At 42.1% G+C, this 17,844-nt stretch overlaps 2 protein-coding genes and 2 long non-coding RNA genes across 5 annotated transcripts in view; all 4 read left to right on the forward strand.

Annotated features, from left to right (window-relative positions):
- Positions 1 to 17,844, forward strand: part of LOC149090730 (uncharacterized) — a 120,332-nt gene that overhangs the window by 42,352 nt on the left and 60,136 nt on the right. The window lies entirely within an intron of this gene.
- The window catches only part of LOC108655737 (uncharacterized), a 29,764-nt gene continuing 12,681 nt past the window's right edge, over positions 762 to 17,844 (forward strand). The window contains exons 1-2 of one of the 2 annotated variants that reach the window (XM_089263364.1): positions 762 to 904; positions 1,333 to 1,524. In XM_089263364.1, coding sequence (XP_089119490.1) covers positions 872 to 904; positions 1,333 to 1,524 — 225 coding nt within the window. In that variant the 5' untranslated portion in view covers positions 762 to 871. Of the gene's footprint in view, positions 975 to 1,332; positions 1,525 to 17,844 lie in introns of both variants that reach the window. The other variant, XM_089263363.1, reaches the window with a different exon arrangement.
- On the forward strand, positions 8,192 to 8,924 carry LOC149090732 (uncharacterized). Its single transcript, XR_016197409.1, has 2 exons — positions 8,192 to 8,418; positions 8,467 to 8,924. It is a non-coding gene; the product is annotated as an uncharacterized LOC149090732 (long non-coding RNA).
- On the forward strand, positions 11,492 to 12,332 carry LOC115564530 (surfeit locus protein 4 homolog). The gene has a single exon (XM_030388934.2). The coding sequence runs from the start codon at positions 11,606 to 11,608 to the stop codon at positions 12,290 to 12,292; it is 687 nt and encodes a 228-aa protein (XP_030244794.1). The 5' UTR covers positions 11,492 to 11,605; the 3' UTR covers positions 12,293 to 12,332.

Below are 17,844 nucleotides of genomic sequence, written 5' to 3' on the forward strand. Positions count from 1 at the left end.
CCGTATATTGCAGCGCCAAATGTATCTGGGATCAGCAGTGAGTGTAATCCGTGAAAAGGACTACACGAAAGGAAGCGGCAAGGAAATGCGGCATTCTCGGTGGCACTGGTCAACGGATTATGGCGTTGGTCTTGAATCCCGTTCAAGTGAAATCGAGCGCGTGAAGTTTAAGTGCCGGCCATTGTCCAACGAAATTTGGCGTAATTGGAGCAAAGCTTGTGGAGGGCTCTGCGCCGCAAAGCCGGACGGGGTGGTCCAAGGTCAGCGCTACCAAAAGGAAAAACCGAAAACGAAAAAAAAAAAATGAACAAACTAACCGAAATGGTTCAAACAAATCAGCCAAAAATAAAGAAATGCTGCACAATAAAAGCATTAGCACTGTGTGCGAGGGAGAGAGTGATAGTCACTGGGGGGGATAGAGTGTGAGTGCGAGTGTGTGTCCTTGAACATTGTGTGCCAAATGCATGGGCATCTTGGACGCGACGGAGAGGCGTGGCGAGGTAGCGAGGCGACAGGCAGCGACAACGGCAACAGCAACGGCAACAGCAACGGCAACGGCAACGCCAGCGTAGCTTAACACACACTTCAAGCGCGAAGCGAGCCACAGTCACGTACATTTTATAAACTTGATGGCACGTCAGACCCTTTGTCCATAGCTGGCCTAGTGCCTGCTCGCTCTCGCCTGTTGGCGAGCCTTTGGCTGCGCGCCTGCTTGCGCTCGTCAGCTACAGTGCTGTGCTGCGCTAGCAATTCGCCGCAAAGCTTGCCATTTTCGCCGCATACACCATTTGGCCGTCGCCGCCGCTGCTGCTGCGACTGCTGCTGCTGCTGCTGCTCCTGTTGTTCAAAAGCAGCCTTCAATGCTGCCGAAATGCCAGAACAATTCGTGCCGCGTGCGCGTTCGGTTCGTTTCCTTTAGCAGCGGCTCCACTTGCTGCTGCTCAGTTGCTCAGTTGGTGTTGGCAGTGTTTTTGGTTTGAACGTGTTGACTGTGCTTGTGTGCGTGTGTGTGTGTGTGTGTGTGTGTCTGTGTTTGTGTGTGGGTGTGGGCTCTTGTGTTGTATGTTTGCATGTGAGCGTGCTGTAGTGAAAGTAAACAACAAGCCGCATGGCGCCGGCAAATCCAAGAACCACTCAAATGTGAAGCCAACCAGCACTGCATAAAAAAAAGAGAGAAAAAAAAAAAAAAAAAACAGAAAATGGCGCTGAGCAGCGGCAACGCAGCCAAAGTCGAAATCGAAATTCATTCATTGATTGAAATTCGCGCGATTTACTTTACGGCCATTTTTCAAATTTGTTTTGGTTTTTTTGTTGTTTGTCTTTTTTTTACAGTGCCATACAACAGTAAGCGTTACCGAAACTCTGAAAAACCACAGCGAAAAGAAGAAATATCTCACAGATACAAATCAGCTGAAAATGCCGCGTGAACTGTTGCAAAAACGCGTCCGACTCAGCCGGCTGTGGCTGCTGCCGCTGCTGGGCCTGTGCTTGGCCAGCTTTGCTTTGCGCTGCGATGCGCGTGCGGTAAGTGCCTAATGCAGTCCCAATCCCTAAACCCTGCTCCTGCTCCTGCTCCACATTCAGCCCCCAGTGCCCCGCGTTCGCCTACTCAAAAGCTATTCATGGCCTGCCACACATTCCACACGAAGTTGCGCCGAAAATCCTTGCCGCTCCACCTCGACCGCCATCGCGATTACTTTGTTGCGCCAAGCTCGTTTAAGGATGTCGCGCACAAAGCGCAATTGATAGATTAAGTGCTCTCCCTGGCACGAGCCTTCAGCGTTTAGCATCTTTGGCACTTTGGCAACCAAAAAGAATTTATTAATGGAACGAATTTCTAGGGAAACACTTTACAACGCCTCAGAATGCGGCACGCTAATTACCAACTAACACGATTCGACTGTCTAAAAGGCGTTGACATTTGGGTTAGAAGTGCTAACCTGCATATACTTATCTTTACATATATTATTATAGTCGCTTGACAACAAGAAAACGCAACGGAAGCTTATCAGCTCCACTGTATAGTTTATTCAAACATGGGTTTGTTTAATCTATCCAGAAATCGACTTCAGAGCTTTACCAAACTGCGAAATACCAAAGAAATAATACCGTGCGCTATTGTGAGTCATGTGAATACACATCGATTCGATTCGTTAGTGATAAGATTTTCTACAAGTTCTACCCCTTAAGTATAATTATAATTAATTAAGTATTGTATTAATTGTTTTATTCTACGTATGATTATAAAAAACCTAAAATTTAAAACTAAAAAAAAAAAATTTTAGAAATAAATTATTTTACTTGAGTAGAGTGTTGATCATTGTAGCTGGAAAATTTTACTACAGAGAGATCTTATTCCAAACAGTTGAAAGCCTAAAGGTTGGGCTCATATTCAAAACGAAAATGAAATTCTGGGCTCAATGTTTAAGAGTAGAAAACATTTTTCTCTAATCTCATTGCGTAGCTTAGGTTATATGATATAATATTATCTATCACAAAATAGATAAATATTTTAAATAGTAAAAACTGGCGTATCTCTTATGTATGTCTTCTTGTATGTGAAGACGATTTTAAGTGTGAGGGTTTGAGGGCAAGGTACGGAGTGGGATTCGAGCCTTGGATCTAACAAAATCTGATTAAAGTTAAGCATTGATTTCTTATAGAGAATAAATTCATATTATATCTCTTACATGTCTCTTAGACGTCTCCTGTATGTCTGATTGGGAAAACGTCTATTTGCGTTCCATTTAATATTCAGTTAAATTTCAGTTGGCTTCCCACAAATGGGTCTTTCCGAAGAGCAGTTAGATGCTGATAAAGTGGAACGTAAATGGAACGATTTAAGTGATGCTTAGCAAAAAATTGTAGCCTCCGACAAGTCGGGCGCCAACAAGTCGTGGGCGTGGCTGGTGCCTGATGGCTGGGTATGGGGTGTGTCCTCTGATTCTGGCAGCATTTCAAAATTCGAATTGCCCAATTTATATGCGCAAAGTTCTAACTCTCTCCGCCCCTATGTCTATATGCGTGTGTGTGTGTGTGTGTATGAGTGTGTATGTGCGCGTGTTTTTTTCCTTTTTGAGTAAATCAAAACGTGAACTCTTGACTAGCCAAGTCAAAAGTTGTTTCTATTATTTTTTCTTTTACTTTTTATTTTCATTTTGTTTTGTTTCGTGGGCCAAGCAACGGCGCGACGGGGCGACGGGGCGACGTCATCGTCGCCATTGTTGTCGTCTGCCTGGTAACCGACTCTACTAGGCCTCGCCTCTGCCTCGGCGGCAGCCCCTCGTCTTTGGTCAGTTGAAATGCCTCCTGACTGGCGACTTGTTTTGGTTGCGGGACTTATCCTTTCGACTGGCTTGCCCCCTTACCCTCCTCCCGCCCTCCCCCTTCTCGTTTCCTATGGCCTCTAGACTTCAGTTACCAATGCCAATTTTTCTTTTGTTTGTTTTGTTGCTGTTATTGCTATTGCTATTGTTGTTGTTGTTTTTGTTTTTGTTGTCGTCGTCCAACCAGCCGTAAGGGCGCTACGAAATGAATAATTTCAGTGAATTTACTAGAAAATTTTATTCATATAAATCACAAATTAAATAAGTTTTTACGACGTTGTTCAGCGGTTGTGCGAGGCCACTACAAAACTTATTTGTGTTCTCGATTCTCGTGCTGTGAATACCCTGTAAATGTCAAGTGTGGCCCAAAGGGACGCACAGCATTCGAGCTGAATGTCAAAGAAGTTTTCCCTTTGTCTTTCGTTGGGCTGTGGCCGTTCTTCGTATACCCAAGTGGGAAGTGTCGGAGCTAACTACTTGAATATACCCTAAGTTAGTGTTGGGTTTCACAAGGATATAGAGGGGCTCACTGAGCTTCGTCTGTTTGTTTTACATATTCAAAGTAGCTGGAATAGATAGAGAGTGCTTCGCGCATCATTCGTCATTAGCCTCATACTTTTGGCCCAACGTATACGTAATATAAGGAAGCAGTTCATATCATATAGTTGGAGTTTCAGCTGGTTTGCTGCGGACATATTCTGCCAGTTCCAGGGTATGTCCTAGTAGAGCTCATTATTGCCAACGCTTTTCTACTTGCTACGGTTGTAGTTGTTGTTGTTGTTGCTTCGTCCACAGCATTTTGGAGTTCTGCCTTGCGGTGGCCTTCTCTCTTTATTTTTTTTGTAGGAAGTCAAACTGGCCCCCCCCCCCCCCCCCCTTTTTTTGCTAGCCCCTAGCCGTCTCGCCCACTTTTGTACCCCTTGCTGCTTGGCCCCGCCCACTCGTCTAGCCTTTTTGCCTCGCTGCTTGCCCTTTTTTTATGGTCGTGTAATTTTTTGTTGGCCTTTTTATTTATGCTTATTATCGTGATTGCTTTCGCCCGTAGCCCGGAGTCGAAGCCAGCAGCCAAAGCTGTGGAAAGGAGCTAACACAGTCACAAACACACACACACACACACACACACACATATACAGAGAAAGATGCTGAAACTGTCTCCTTTAGCCGCTTTGGTGGTCATTCTGGCTTTTGGTCGCTTGCCGCTTGATGCGCCAAAATGTTGCAGCTACGTTTGGGGCCATGTTGCAGCTGCATTAATAATGCAACATTAGCCAAGTACATGCGGCGCAGCATTTGAAGCTGCCACATCGGTCGCCTGGCTAGCAATTTACGCTGTGACCGCAGCAACAACATGCAATTAATCATAGCCGCACTCAATGCCACAGCGCGCTGTCCCACATTCAGTTCGTTCAACCACCGAACCAGCCACCCACCATCTATCTATGTATGTGTGCCGTGGCAAGGACGAAACCTGACAAAGGACAGCGAAAAAAAAGGAAGACAAAAAGGCAACAAAAACAACAAAAATTGCAAAACTAAAAAAAGAAATGAAAATGGAAATTTGGCAAAAAGTTTTCTTCCTCTTTTTCCTCTCTGTTCTATATGTTTTCCTTTTTATTTTACTGTCCCTGACCTTGCAACTATTTCGCACATCAAATCATAATTTATGGTGGCCCAAGAAGCGGAGACACCACCAGCAGGAGCAGCAGCCGAAGCAGCAGATGATGTGGGCTCGAATTGAGAACAAAAAGCCGTCCCGCCCACCGTCTGCTGCCTGGCGCCCACATAATTATCGCCTTGATTTATGGCAGCATTTTCGCAGCCAATTACAAAGTGAAAAAAAAAATATGGAAACGGAAGCGGAAATCACATGGCATGTGCTGTATATGGCATACATACACACACACGCACACACAGTATAAATGCCTTTGATTGAGGCCATCATCAGATTGCGTGCCATGCAAATTACCTTCGTACTCACCTTCAAGGCAGTCAAATAGTTGAACGTAATCCAAGCAGCAGAGGAAGAGGGTGAGGAAGTGGCAGAGGAAGAGGAAGAGGAAGAATTGCGCGCAAGGTGAGCGCAAGGCTCAAGGCTGCTTAGAAAATCTACTCAACTGCCGACTGGTTTATTAACCAGCTAGAATTTCCGAAAGTAAGCCAGAAAATAACTTGCGAAATAGTTGAAGTGCCTTTGGGTAGGGTATAGACATACATACGTAGGTCTATCAACTATACATAGGTATGTCAAGTGCTTCAGAGTGGGGCATTCGACATAGCTCATTTATGTTGAATTGCTTTAGTTAGTCAATTATTTTTTACATACAGTGAGTAACAGAGGTATTTGATTTTCTTATTTTTCCACTTCAAACGCCCTTAAGACAGTATAGTATAGTATTGTATAGTATAGTATAGTATAGTATAGTATAGTATAGTATAGTATAGTATAGTATAGTATAGTATAGTATAGTATAGTATAGTATAGTATAATATAGTACTGTATAGTTCATATTGAAAATTGATGGGCATCTGGAAAACAAAATTCAAAGTGAAATTTTTGAAATTCTCTAGGAATATCTTGCTGAACTGATCATAACCATACAAATATGTCGGATATTTCTGCAGATTGGATAATGTTGTGGAGTGCAGCGGGTTTCTGCACTGTTGCCCTTCTTCCTCTTGCTAACATCTCATTCAATCAATATTACCCAATACTATGCTGAACCCACATATCGATAGAATATTCTATTCGAATAATAATAATACTATCATCTCCGACATATATGTGCATATATTTATTTCTTAATAGAAGAATTTGAAACTCCAGTAATTCTACAAATGACAAACTGATGCCGTCATTAGGCCCTGATCCAAGCGAAGAAATATTGATATATCATTGAGATATCCTTGTAGGTTTCAAGGGATCCCTGAGTCGAGCACTCCCGATTGGAGTTTTCTTTGCTTTGAACATAATCATGTGGCTGCATATCCGCAGCTAATGTTATTGGGCTATATTCCACTATGTCAATTCAATCAAGAGGAGTCTGCAAGGATGGCAGAGAAAAAGAGAGAGAGCGAGCGAGCAGGTGGTAGGGCTGAGCAGAGAGTGTGTGCCAATTGCATTTAGCATTTGAAGCGCCATTTACTGCTGTCTGGCACATCGAGCAACAGCTAACAGCGAACAAGGAACAGTTAACAGGGAACAGCCAACAGCCAACAGCTATGAGCTATCAGCTTTGTCTTGTGTGCTCGCCCTGACAGCCGGTAATCAACTCAGTTGCGCCTCGTCCTTTGACCCCATTCGGGAGGTCCTTAGCGCTGCGTATGCGGGTGCACTGGCATTTGCAGTTGGTTTATTTCGCTGCGCGTGCTGCCAAGCTTGACACAAAGCTATCGCGCTACCACTTGCCACTGCCACCCGGCACGCCTCCACCGGCTCCACGGGCTCCACCGACTGCACAGCCCGGACCAAAGTCCCTTGGCGGCGCCTTTGAGCGACGAGGTCCTTTGTTTAAATGCGCTGCACGCCTCGTTATGCACAAACAAAGCGCTGCGCTTCAATTTGGCAGCAAATTATAAAAGGCAGCGCCAACAACTTTGGCGGAAACTTTGGCTGCAACTTCAGCTGCAGCCATAGTTGCAGCTACGGCCCGCACCATAGCTAGAACAATAGCTAGAGCTATGGCTGTAGCTAGTTGGCTATGGTCATATTAAAACTCTCACGTGCTGCTCTGATTGATCGATAGATAGATATTTCAAGCAGTGTTTCGATTGAACTTTAACTGACAGCCGAGACTATTAATCAATGCCAGATGAAAGAACAATAGGTGAAAATGATTCGAGAGACTGTTATGCACTGGGCGTGGCTCGTTCGCTAAGCAACTTGATCAATCAATCAAAATGGGAGAGAGAAATTAATTAAAAAGGCGGAAAGAGAGAGTGGGAGATATATATATATATATATATATATATATATTATTGAGAGAGAGAGAGAGAGAGAGAGAGAGAGAGAGAGAGAGAGAGAGCACTTAAGAAGGACTGATCGAGCAACTTTAAATTGCAGAAAATGTGAGAGAGTGAAGAGAGCGAAAAAGATATAAAGAATTCGACAAATATACACAGAAATAAAAGAGAGTAGGTCCGAACGACATTAAAAGCGAAATGAATTACAAATTATTGAGCCCAATTCAGAGATTCTATCAAACTAAAATAAACGTAGAAACTCTCTTTGCAATCCTCTCGTAATGACAATTAATTGTAACCCAATCTTACCTTCTATTAGTTTACAGACACAAATGCTTGTATGTATTTATTTCAAGCTAAGTATTGAGATGTCGTTCCCTCAGATCCTTTCTCTCTGAACACTACAGTTGAGGCTAATAGAGACGAATGCCACAACATTCCGGACTGAGAAACTTTTCAATCGTAAAGTTTATTAAAAAGTCCATCAAATTAAGCGATACGAAAATACAAAAATGAAATAAAATAAAACACTTTGCATTTAAAAGGGATTAGATTCAGAGGAAAAGTGCTAAGGTTTCCCTTGTCAAAAGTTTTCTGTACAAACTTCCCAAAACTTTTTCATGGCAAAAAGTTTATTTTTAAAAATTCTATCAAAAGTTATCCAAAAATTCAAACAAAAAGATATATTGATGGAAATTTGAAACCAAAAAATTAGAAAACCAATTGGATGATGTAGACTGGAAAGCTCGGAGTTTTTTTTTTTTATGTATAGAATCCATGTACTAATTTATTTTTTATAATCTAGTAACCAAATAACAAACCTCTCGCTATTATAATTCGATAATTATCGATTTGCTGACCGATAACCTTAAAAGCTATATACATCTATGTATAAGCATAAGACCGTCTGAGTTGCTTAACAAAATCAAAACACACTTCCATTTAACAACAATTTACAGGGTATAACAACTAAAGAGCTTCGATTGTATGTACAAGGAAGCTGTCAGGAAAGAATTTCTTGTAGAGCTGCACAGAGTATGTCTACACCTAGGCCAATTAGGAGCAAGAACGAGAGAGAGATAGAGTGGGGGCGAGCATCTGTTGTTATTGCTGGAATGGAGCAGCAATAAAGGCAGAGGCAAAGGCAATGGCAAAGGCAAAGGCAAAGGCAAAGGCAAAGGCAAAGGCAAAGGCAAAGGCAAAGGCAAATTAATTTGCGGACATTTGAGACGGTCAAAGTTCGAGCGTAGAATAAATGCGGCTGATGATAATGAGGCCTAGGCGGAGTTTGCCTTTAACCATGATGAGGCCATGGACCACGCTGATAATGATGATGAGATGATGTTGATGGCTGTTGGGCATTACCGCCCGAGGGTCCTTGTAGCCTGTAGCCTGTAGGGCCTCGGCCGTTTGGGCAAATGAAGGCAATGTTAAGCGATGAAACGTTATCGTTCGCTTGGGCTTCATTGATAACTAATGTGGGGCCATTAATCGAGGCAGTCGCTAGTCATTGTTGTTGGCCAAACTGCTGTTCGCCAACAACTTGGCCAAGCAATTGGGCCGAAATGCGTGTTAAACATTTTATGCTAACCGACCCGACTGCTTAATAATTGAACAATAAAAAATTGCGTTAAGTAATTTGTGTATGTGAAGCTCATAAAACTCTCACTCACACAGCCCCACACACACACACACACACGCACACATGTGCATTAATTGTAAATTTAGTGTTCGTTTAAGTTTAATGATTCGTGGTCATAAAATTTTAAAGTTTATTACCAAAGCGCAGAGCCAACAAATTACGAATGCAAAGACTTGTTCCTCTGCACGCCTCCTGCCACGCACACACTCACATACATATATCAAAATAAGGAAGGAAGGAGAGAGAACGAGCGAGAGAGGGAGCGCGAGGCCCCCTGGCAACAAGAATCCACTGATTCATGTTAATTAAATGTGACACAAGTTTAACAACTTTTCTTTTGGCACGCTTCGTTTCATTGTCGCTTAAATACCCTGTATATTTGCATAGCAGATGGGGTGTGCTCGCACACAGGGCACAAATGAGAGTTTGTTGTTGTTGTTGTTAACCTGAGATGTCGATATTGAGACTTGCCTAATGAGTATCGCTTCCTATTCGGTTTAGTTCGTAGTCTCCAGCGTATCTGCTAGTCGGTCATGCTGCTGGCTTCTCTTTGCGCAATATAGTGTCATTGTTGCGGCGATTACACGTCTGCCTGCCCCCAGGCAGAGAGTCAGCTGGCCCCCCCATGCCATTGCCCAAATTCTGACCACAATTTCGATTTCGAGTTTGAGCTCGAGCTCGAATTCGAATTCGATTTCGATCAATGGCCAAAAGTTTTGCGCTTTTAATTAGAATTTTAGTCCACAGGCTGTCCGTCAACGTGTACCTGTGGGCGTGGCACACTGAAAGTTTGTCAATGTGCCAAAAGGCAAGTCCGTTAGTAGTGTCCACACACACACACACACACACACGTGCGCTCGCACACAATGACATCCAATATGAGGATGTTTCAATATTAAGCACCTGGACCTGCTGCTGCTGCTGCTGCTGCTGCTATTTGTGGCTGAGCAAAGTTTTCAGTTGGCCGTTTAGTTGTACTGCCAGAGTTCGATAAGACGTGTGCGAGCCCAAAGTGTTTAGAAAATTGGAAAAAAGTTTATTGAAATGGAGAAAGAACAGAGACTGACATGAAAGGCTAAGGCTGCGCAGGCTGCCTTAAATAAAAGCATGCATTCGATTTCTGCTTGGCCACACACAAGGAGTATGGAAAATGCCACACATAACAATGATCTGGTCACACTCTTGGCATGCATGCACACAGTGCATGGCTATCTGGCTGGCTGCCTGGCTAGGCTGTCATATTGACAAATGGGAGCCAAAAGACATTAACATTCTTCTGCTTCAGCTTCTGGTTTTGCTTTTGTGTCTCCAGAAAACAACCGTTACAATTGCTTGTCCACCATCTTTGCTCAGTGTCGCTCTCGCTCTCTCTCTCTCTCTCTCATTCTTTGTCTTAATTTTGAATACAAATTTAACAGCAGCCATCAGCACCCTAGCGCTCTCTTTCAATTTCAATTAGAAACTTTAACTGTACACACACACACACACAGAGACATTTCGATGGTCGAACAGACAGAGACAGACAGCAAGACACACCCACACTGTCTCACAGTCTCACAGTGGGCTGCGCTGCCTTTCAAATTGTCGTCAGCAACTGCAGCGACTGAACAGGCGAATGGTTTCTGCCGTTACGGCTGCCTCTGCCTCTGCCACTGCTTTTTCGTCTCCTTCTACCTACCTTCCTCTTCTTCTCATCCACCCTGTCAGCAGCTGGCAGCACATTGCTGTGCGTTTCTATTCCACTGCAATGTTGGGTGAGAGCAATTTAATTTCTTTTCAGCTGCCATTCGTAACGTCTTGTGATGAAGCTGCAACGACTTGGCATGCCCCTGCACCGCAAGTATCCCTTCAAGCAGCCAAGCTGTCTGTATATAAGTAAAAATGAATGTGTGCAACTATTAAAGTAAATCACTTAAGCTGCTTGCAAAAATAAAAGCAGAACCTCACTGTGGATTTCTTTCGCACACACACACACACACACACACAAGCACGCATAAAATGTGCCCGTCATATACTAAGAGAAATGACTTGAGTCTATGCTAGATGGAGGCACACACATACATACATACATGTATACATGTGTACATGCTTAAGTGCGGCTGTTAATATTTTGCGTCTTTGAGTGCATTATTCAACATTGGCTCGACCGTATGTAGCGCAAGGATTAGACTATTTAAAGAAAATTACGTAGTTTTCCTTGGGTCCAAAATGCATGTCAAGTGCAGCGCAGCGACACCGTCACCAGAGTGCGAAAGCGAAATCGAGAGAGTGCGGCCGTGTAATTGAACGGTATTAAATCTGACTAAGAACCAACTGTGCTAGCTACGTGTCTCGCTCGCACCAATGCACTAGGATCTGCAATACGCTCAGATGAGTGAATGTGCGGCTATTCAACTATTTCTACTACTTGTACTATTTCTATTCAACTGAAATGATGCTTCTCTTAAAATCCCAATGGAGTTTATGAGATCAAGGGTGCTGAGTAGAAGCTTTCTGAACTAAATACATTTAAGATGTCTGTCAGTTCTAGCACAGTAGGCGCTCAGTTTTCGCTACACCACGTCAAACTAAATCTGTCTCGATTTTCTTCTTAAAAAAACAAAAAATTTGTAAAATATAAAAGTCGTGAAAATAAATTTGTTACTAGCCCGTTAAAAACAAACTGAATCAAATCAAAATGGAACCCATCTCAGTGGATGTCAGGAGTGTCGTGGAGGTCGTAGCCAGATTTTGTATAATATGCATCTTTCTGGCCGATTCGGTGCACTTGCTGACGGAGTGGAATCTGGAGCGTGCTCTGCTCAATCTGAACTGGCACTGCGGCGACCGATTTGCCAATTTCTATATTGTGACCATTTTGGTCTCCCAGCTGGTGGCTTGCAGCTTGGTTTTCTTTGCCAGTAAACGCCATCTGGCAGCTGGCCTACTCAGCCTATTGATCAGTTTGCGCATTGGCTCGAACCCCATGCTATGGAGTTTGGATATGTATGCTGATATCTGCGCCCTAATGCTAATCATTGTGGTGGCCACCGTACCGCATCATCGTTTTCTTCGCTTCGGATTTCTCATTGTAGCCTATATGATCTTTAAGAGCATCAATGATGGTTTGTTCTGGCGATTCATCTATCGCTATGGGATCAAAATAATGATCGCTGTAGTCCTGAGTGGCTTTCACCTGAAATGGTCGACGGTCTTTATGCTTGTACTATTCGTCGTTCAGAGCTTCAAGGCCTACGCCTGGTGGATGCTTCCCTATTCAGTCAGCAATATGCCGATCATATTCTACTTGCGTTTTAAGTTCTGGCATCTGGTTTCATTGGTGGGCGGCCTAATATTTAGCGCTGTCAATTTCCAGGAACGTTAAATATATACCACAAAGATATTCTACTTTTATAATAATACTCTTCTATCAATAAAATGTACTAGCTAATTTAATTAATAGTTTACTCCAGTAATAACTGTCTTACTCTTTGCTCTACACTATTACTAATACAACAACAAAATTAAATACCAATATATTGCTATGTAGTGAAACTGTTATACTGAGCTACTAGAAACTGTATATAATAGTATATTGTTATATAGTTAATATACTTAGTTTTATGGTATACTTTTATACTATATATTGTTATACTGTTATACTTCTGATTATCTCATATTAACAGTTTAGTCTCTCCTCATATGCAATTTCCTTAAGCTTTGCCAACACACCGAGGCAGGAGATACTAAACGATGATGAGAGACTACACTCATTACGACTTTATACCATATGCATGCATATAAAGTCTTGATTAGCCTCAATAATTAAGTCGATAAAGTACCTGCCTTGCTGCCTTTGGCACTCTCATAACTGAACGAACTTGTAGCTCGACGGTATATAAACTTCTTTCATGTGACTTCCACTTATTACTTACTTTATCCGGGCAACATAATTCCCGGCAGTGGGGCTTAATGTGCTTTTGGTTTTTGTTTAGTGACTGTCAACATTTTTCATTTTTTGCTGTAAGTTTTAAAGTGATTTTCCATGCACTTGCCTCATAAGTGCTTAAATATTCTTATGCACACACACACACACACACACACACACACAATGTTGAGCAACCCTTGCCTTGTTCTCACACCCTGTGCGGGTGAGTGACTGTCTGACTAACTGGCTGACATTCGAGTTGTCTTCTATTTTAATAAATTTTTGGCGTCATGTACTCGTATGCAAGCAAGCGCGACACTTGACAGCAACACGAGCGAAAGGACTTCGAGAGGGTGGGCCGCGCGGGCTGAGAGTGGCTCGGTGTTATTACTGCTGGCGCCACAGTCGGTGTCGACATCGATGTGACGTCACTTTGCGCTGGCGACATTGTTGCCACGTTGCAATTGCTGCGACTCTTTATCCATTTGCAGCACGAAAGGCGGGTCACATCAAGGACAATGCAGCTCTGTGTGTGTGCGAGTCGCTTTATTTATAAGTCTGGCCACGCCCCAAGCATTGGGCAACCCACCTATGCGCCAATTTCATTTATTTTTGGTACATTTCTCTTCAAAGCGTCAGCGCTATTTATCATTTGGCATCTGTGGGCCCCACAGCCATAGCCATAGCCAAAAACAAAATAAAATAACCACCAGAATCACCAGAATCACCAGAGCTACCTGATGCCACCCACACCTGCTCAAGCTGCCTGTCGCTGTGTCCGTTTGTCGGAATCGTTCTAGCGTTTATCAACGCTGCTTCACAAGCAGCAAAAAAACAAGAAACTGAAAACAGAAAAGACAACAACAAAAAAACCCAAACAAATTGAGCGTTCCAGGCCAAAAAGCTGCTTCAGCTTCATGAGCTCGAAGCTTGAAGCTCTCAAATGGATGTAAATGCTCGCGCATTGGCAGAGGAAACTTTTCCAGATAACTTCTTGTTAAGATAATCGCTATATTGTGTCCATCGACACGAAACAAATGCCTTCTGTTTGATTTTTTAGTTGATTTAGCCCGGAGAAGATGTTCGAGCAAATATTCTAAATAAATAGAAATTAAATTTGTTCGTACTAGTGCAGTTGAGAGGGTGGTGATACAGCGGGAATGGGCGGGGAATGGAAATGGGGATATAGAGATGAAAAGAGATGGTCATTAATTTAATGGAATATTAATGGAGCTGCGCTTACATACTTTGTATTAATTTTAATATTATTTTTTGAAGTACATATACTTATTTAATTGACTGTGTATTTCAACTGATTATTATTTGCATCAAGTGAGTTGACCTAGAGTGAGTATTCAAATATATTTCTATGTCTATATATAACTGTTGAGCAATCCCTTTAAGCTTCAATTATAAATGAATCAAGTTTCATTTAGATAAGCAACGTATGCTTTCTTGTGGGGTACAGTCTGCACCAAATAAGTCTGTTATAAGTCATTAAAAAACCATAAGAAAGAGAATATGCTTGGAGCTTCTACTAGTTTATCAAGATAATTAAGCTCAACTAGAAACTGGAATATGAAATATATGCATATGCATATACTGTGTATCGTGAGAGATTTAGTAACTGTTATACACATACCTATACGTCTTGGACGCTGTTATATTGGTGTCTCAGCATCTATAGATGTTTTCACATACTCGTAAGGGCTTTTGCTATTCAATTATAAATTGATTACGTTTAGAGCCCCAGCAAAGGACAATTTATCGTGGAGTACAGTCTGCACAAAATATGGCTGTTATAAATCATTTAAAAATCATAGGAAAGCGAGTGCGCTTGGGGCCTCTACTAATTGCATTCATCAAGGATATTGAGCTCAACTTGAAATTAAAATATAAAATATGAATGGATTGGTTTTACCGTATATGTATACATCTGCATATGTACATATGTATAAGATATATGCATGTACTTAGTAACTGTTATACGCTGAGCAAGTGCTTCGTTTTGCGATGCAAAGTGAATGCTGAAATCGAGCAGATATATTTTATTCAGAGCCTCGCGTAGCGGCATTTGGGCCACATTTGCCTTAATGGCCGTAAGAAGCACTCAACAATCAAACGGGGCTGGCTCAAGTCAACGAATATCTAACGACAGGTGTGTGTGTGTGTGAAGAAGTGTTTTTTTTTTTTTCTTTGGGCAGATGTTTGTGTTGGGGAGCCTGTGAATGACATGACATTTGACATAGTTAAGTTCACCTTTACAGACGCGCAAGCAGGTAAAAAATATGCCTATTCTGGTAAAATGAGCAAACGGCGCTGGCATGCATAAAATATTACAATATATCAAAAGGATTGCTAATACAGGGCTGTGCCACCCCTAACTACCCTTGGCCGCCCTACTGCAGCCCACCCAAAACGAGACGGGAAGAAGAAAAATGGAAAAATGGAAAAATGAAACCGTCGCAGGTGTCTGTCTGTCGCTCCCTATCTATCTGCGGCATCTAGTGACAAGGATGCTGCTGCACACTTTTGATTTTACACGCTACTTAGCTGTGTGTGTGCCTGTGCGCCGGCGTCTGTCTGCGTGGGCGTGGCTGGCTGCCTATGCATAAAGTGTGCTCGATTTGAATATGGCAAGTGGCATTGGATCGAGCAATCGAGCACAGGCCAGGTGGCGCACACACTCACACACATACACACACACACACATATATATATATTCGATATGATTGCCACTCGTGTATGCGGGGCACGCTTATCGGGCATGCCACACAATTATTGTGGCTTAATTCAGACATTATTAATCGACAATCGTGTTGCAGGCAATTTATTTGCCACTCAAGCATTATGCTGAATGCCTATTAGAGTGTCCATTTATTTACTTTTTGCTGTTGATAGATGTAGAACGCGACATTTGCGAGGCATAGAGAGTGGAAGATGCAAGTACTCGACTAGCAGATACCCTAGGCTTAAGGACTTGAGCAACTGCCCATCGTCTAGCCGAAATCGAAGGAATAAATAAGTTGTTATACCCAGGAAGTTGTCCATGGGAGGCGGTGTACAGGTATAGCAAAATAATCCATGGCACTTTAGCCAGTCAACTAAGCAGACAAACAAATGCAAACTTATCAAAATGACAGCGCAACAAAATGGAAATGAGTTTCTGATAGAGAAAAAGTCACTTAAGATGGCATTATGTTGATTAAAGTCTATTAGCAGGCTGCATACCACATATGCGAGGATTGCATTAAGTGTGTCGGATCAATTTGGAATCAATTAACAATCACTGATTTGATAATGGGATTGCTGGGAGGAAACTTTCTGCAGGAAAAAACAGACCCAATAGCGTGTCAGACCATATAATAGATAAGGTTGCGAGCCGAGTTGATTTGATAATCATCAACTAACATAAAAACCTTCATGCACACTCATCTTAGGCTATGAAAGCTTTATAAGCAGAGCAGTGTAATTGAAATACCGGCCTTTCATACATAGGTTTCAAGGTAGTTCCTAGTTGGTTATTTCGGACAAATTTTAGTTTTTAAAGGATTTCGTAAGAAGAGTATATACATACATGAGTATATACATATAGATTTAGACAGATATAGTAAGCATATATAGTCTATAGTTCCAAATCAAGATAAAAGCCTAAACGTATCATACTCTGAATTCAAGGCTTAATGAGTAGGTACAAGCGTCTTAATTCCATTCAGTAATTTCTTTTTTATCATAGATACCGTTTTATATATAATATATATATATGCATATATTGTCTATGAATAAGGCGCTCAGTTGTTGCCCAGATTTAAGTCAGCTAGCCAGACTCTCTTAGCCTGGATTCCCTGCAGCCTCAGCAGGACACAAAGAAGAAATCCTTTGACTGCAGTTAGTATTGCATTGTCCTTTTCAGTCCATTCCTTTCGTTTTGTTCGGCTTTCCTTGTCTTGCGCCGACTCTTGAAAGGCTGCACAAACACAAAGCGGACGCACAACTTGTCCTTAAGTGCAGGGCAAATAGTGTTAGGGCATGGGACAGAGCTGGCGAAATGCAAATGCCGAAATTATACAGCAAAAATCAAGTAAGCGAGCTCTAATTAAAATTCACATTTAGATACCCTGCCGAAAGGGATGTGGGAGCATGTCTTGGAGACTTCTTGGTGGAAATGAAGGAATAAGTGAATAGCAGAGATATACCAGAAGAGTTCTGTGTGGAGAGAGTGAAAGATAAAGAGGAAACGAGAACAAGAGAGGAAGATGTAAAGCAAGACAGAGAGGAAGGAAGACGGGACGAAAGAATCAGATAGAGAGAGAGAGAGAAAGAGAGAGATAGAGAGAGAGGGTGTGATGGTGATGATGATGAGGATGAGATGGAGACAATAGCAGAGAGATTTTGAGAGAGAATTACACAAGGAGATAAATCGATAAAGCATTATAAGCGAATTAAGATTTACGGTATTTGTAACCGATACATTTTGGGTCTTGCTTTGAGTCCTAGAATTCCCCCAATAGATAGAGAGAAAGAAAGATCGAGAGGTGGAGAGGACAGATAGAGACAAAGAGAGAGAGAGAGAGAGAGGGGACGACATAGATAGAGTGTAAGTAGGGAGAGTCAAAGATTCCGATACAGACTTAATACACCTACATGAAGGATTTGTACACATTTACAAATCTGTTATACCCGCAGTGTATGCCATCAATTTGCATAATAGTCTAGGGTATATGAGAGCATTTTATTGTTTCTATGTTTTCACTTATTCTTTTGTTGAAATTGTAACAGGCTCGTCAGTGGAAAGGCCGGTCCCCGGTCCTTGGGCGTCTTCATCATAACTACAAACAAAGAATAACGAGGCAAACAGTCAAACAACTGAAGAACCTGAACTGTTTGCACTCCAAGTTGCTAAGTGCCCCCCTTAAAAGAAAAAAAAAAGCAACAAAAAATATAGAAAGGAAAACAATAAAATGTATAAAAATAAAAATAAAAGGCACAAAAGTGTCAGCAAACTGTGC

The sequence above is a fragment of the Drosophila navojoa genome, chromosome X (assembly GCF_054131105.1).
Source record: "Drosophila navojoa isolate 15081-1374.11 chromosome X, UAZ_NAV_1.0, whole genome shotgun sequence".
Lineage (NCBI taxonomy): Eukaryota > Metazoa > Arthropoda > Insecta > Diptera > Drosophilidae > Drosophila > Drosophila navojoa.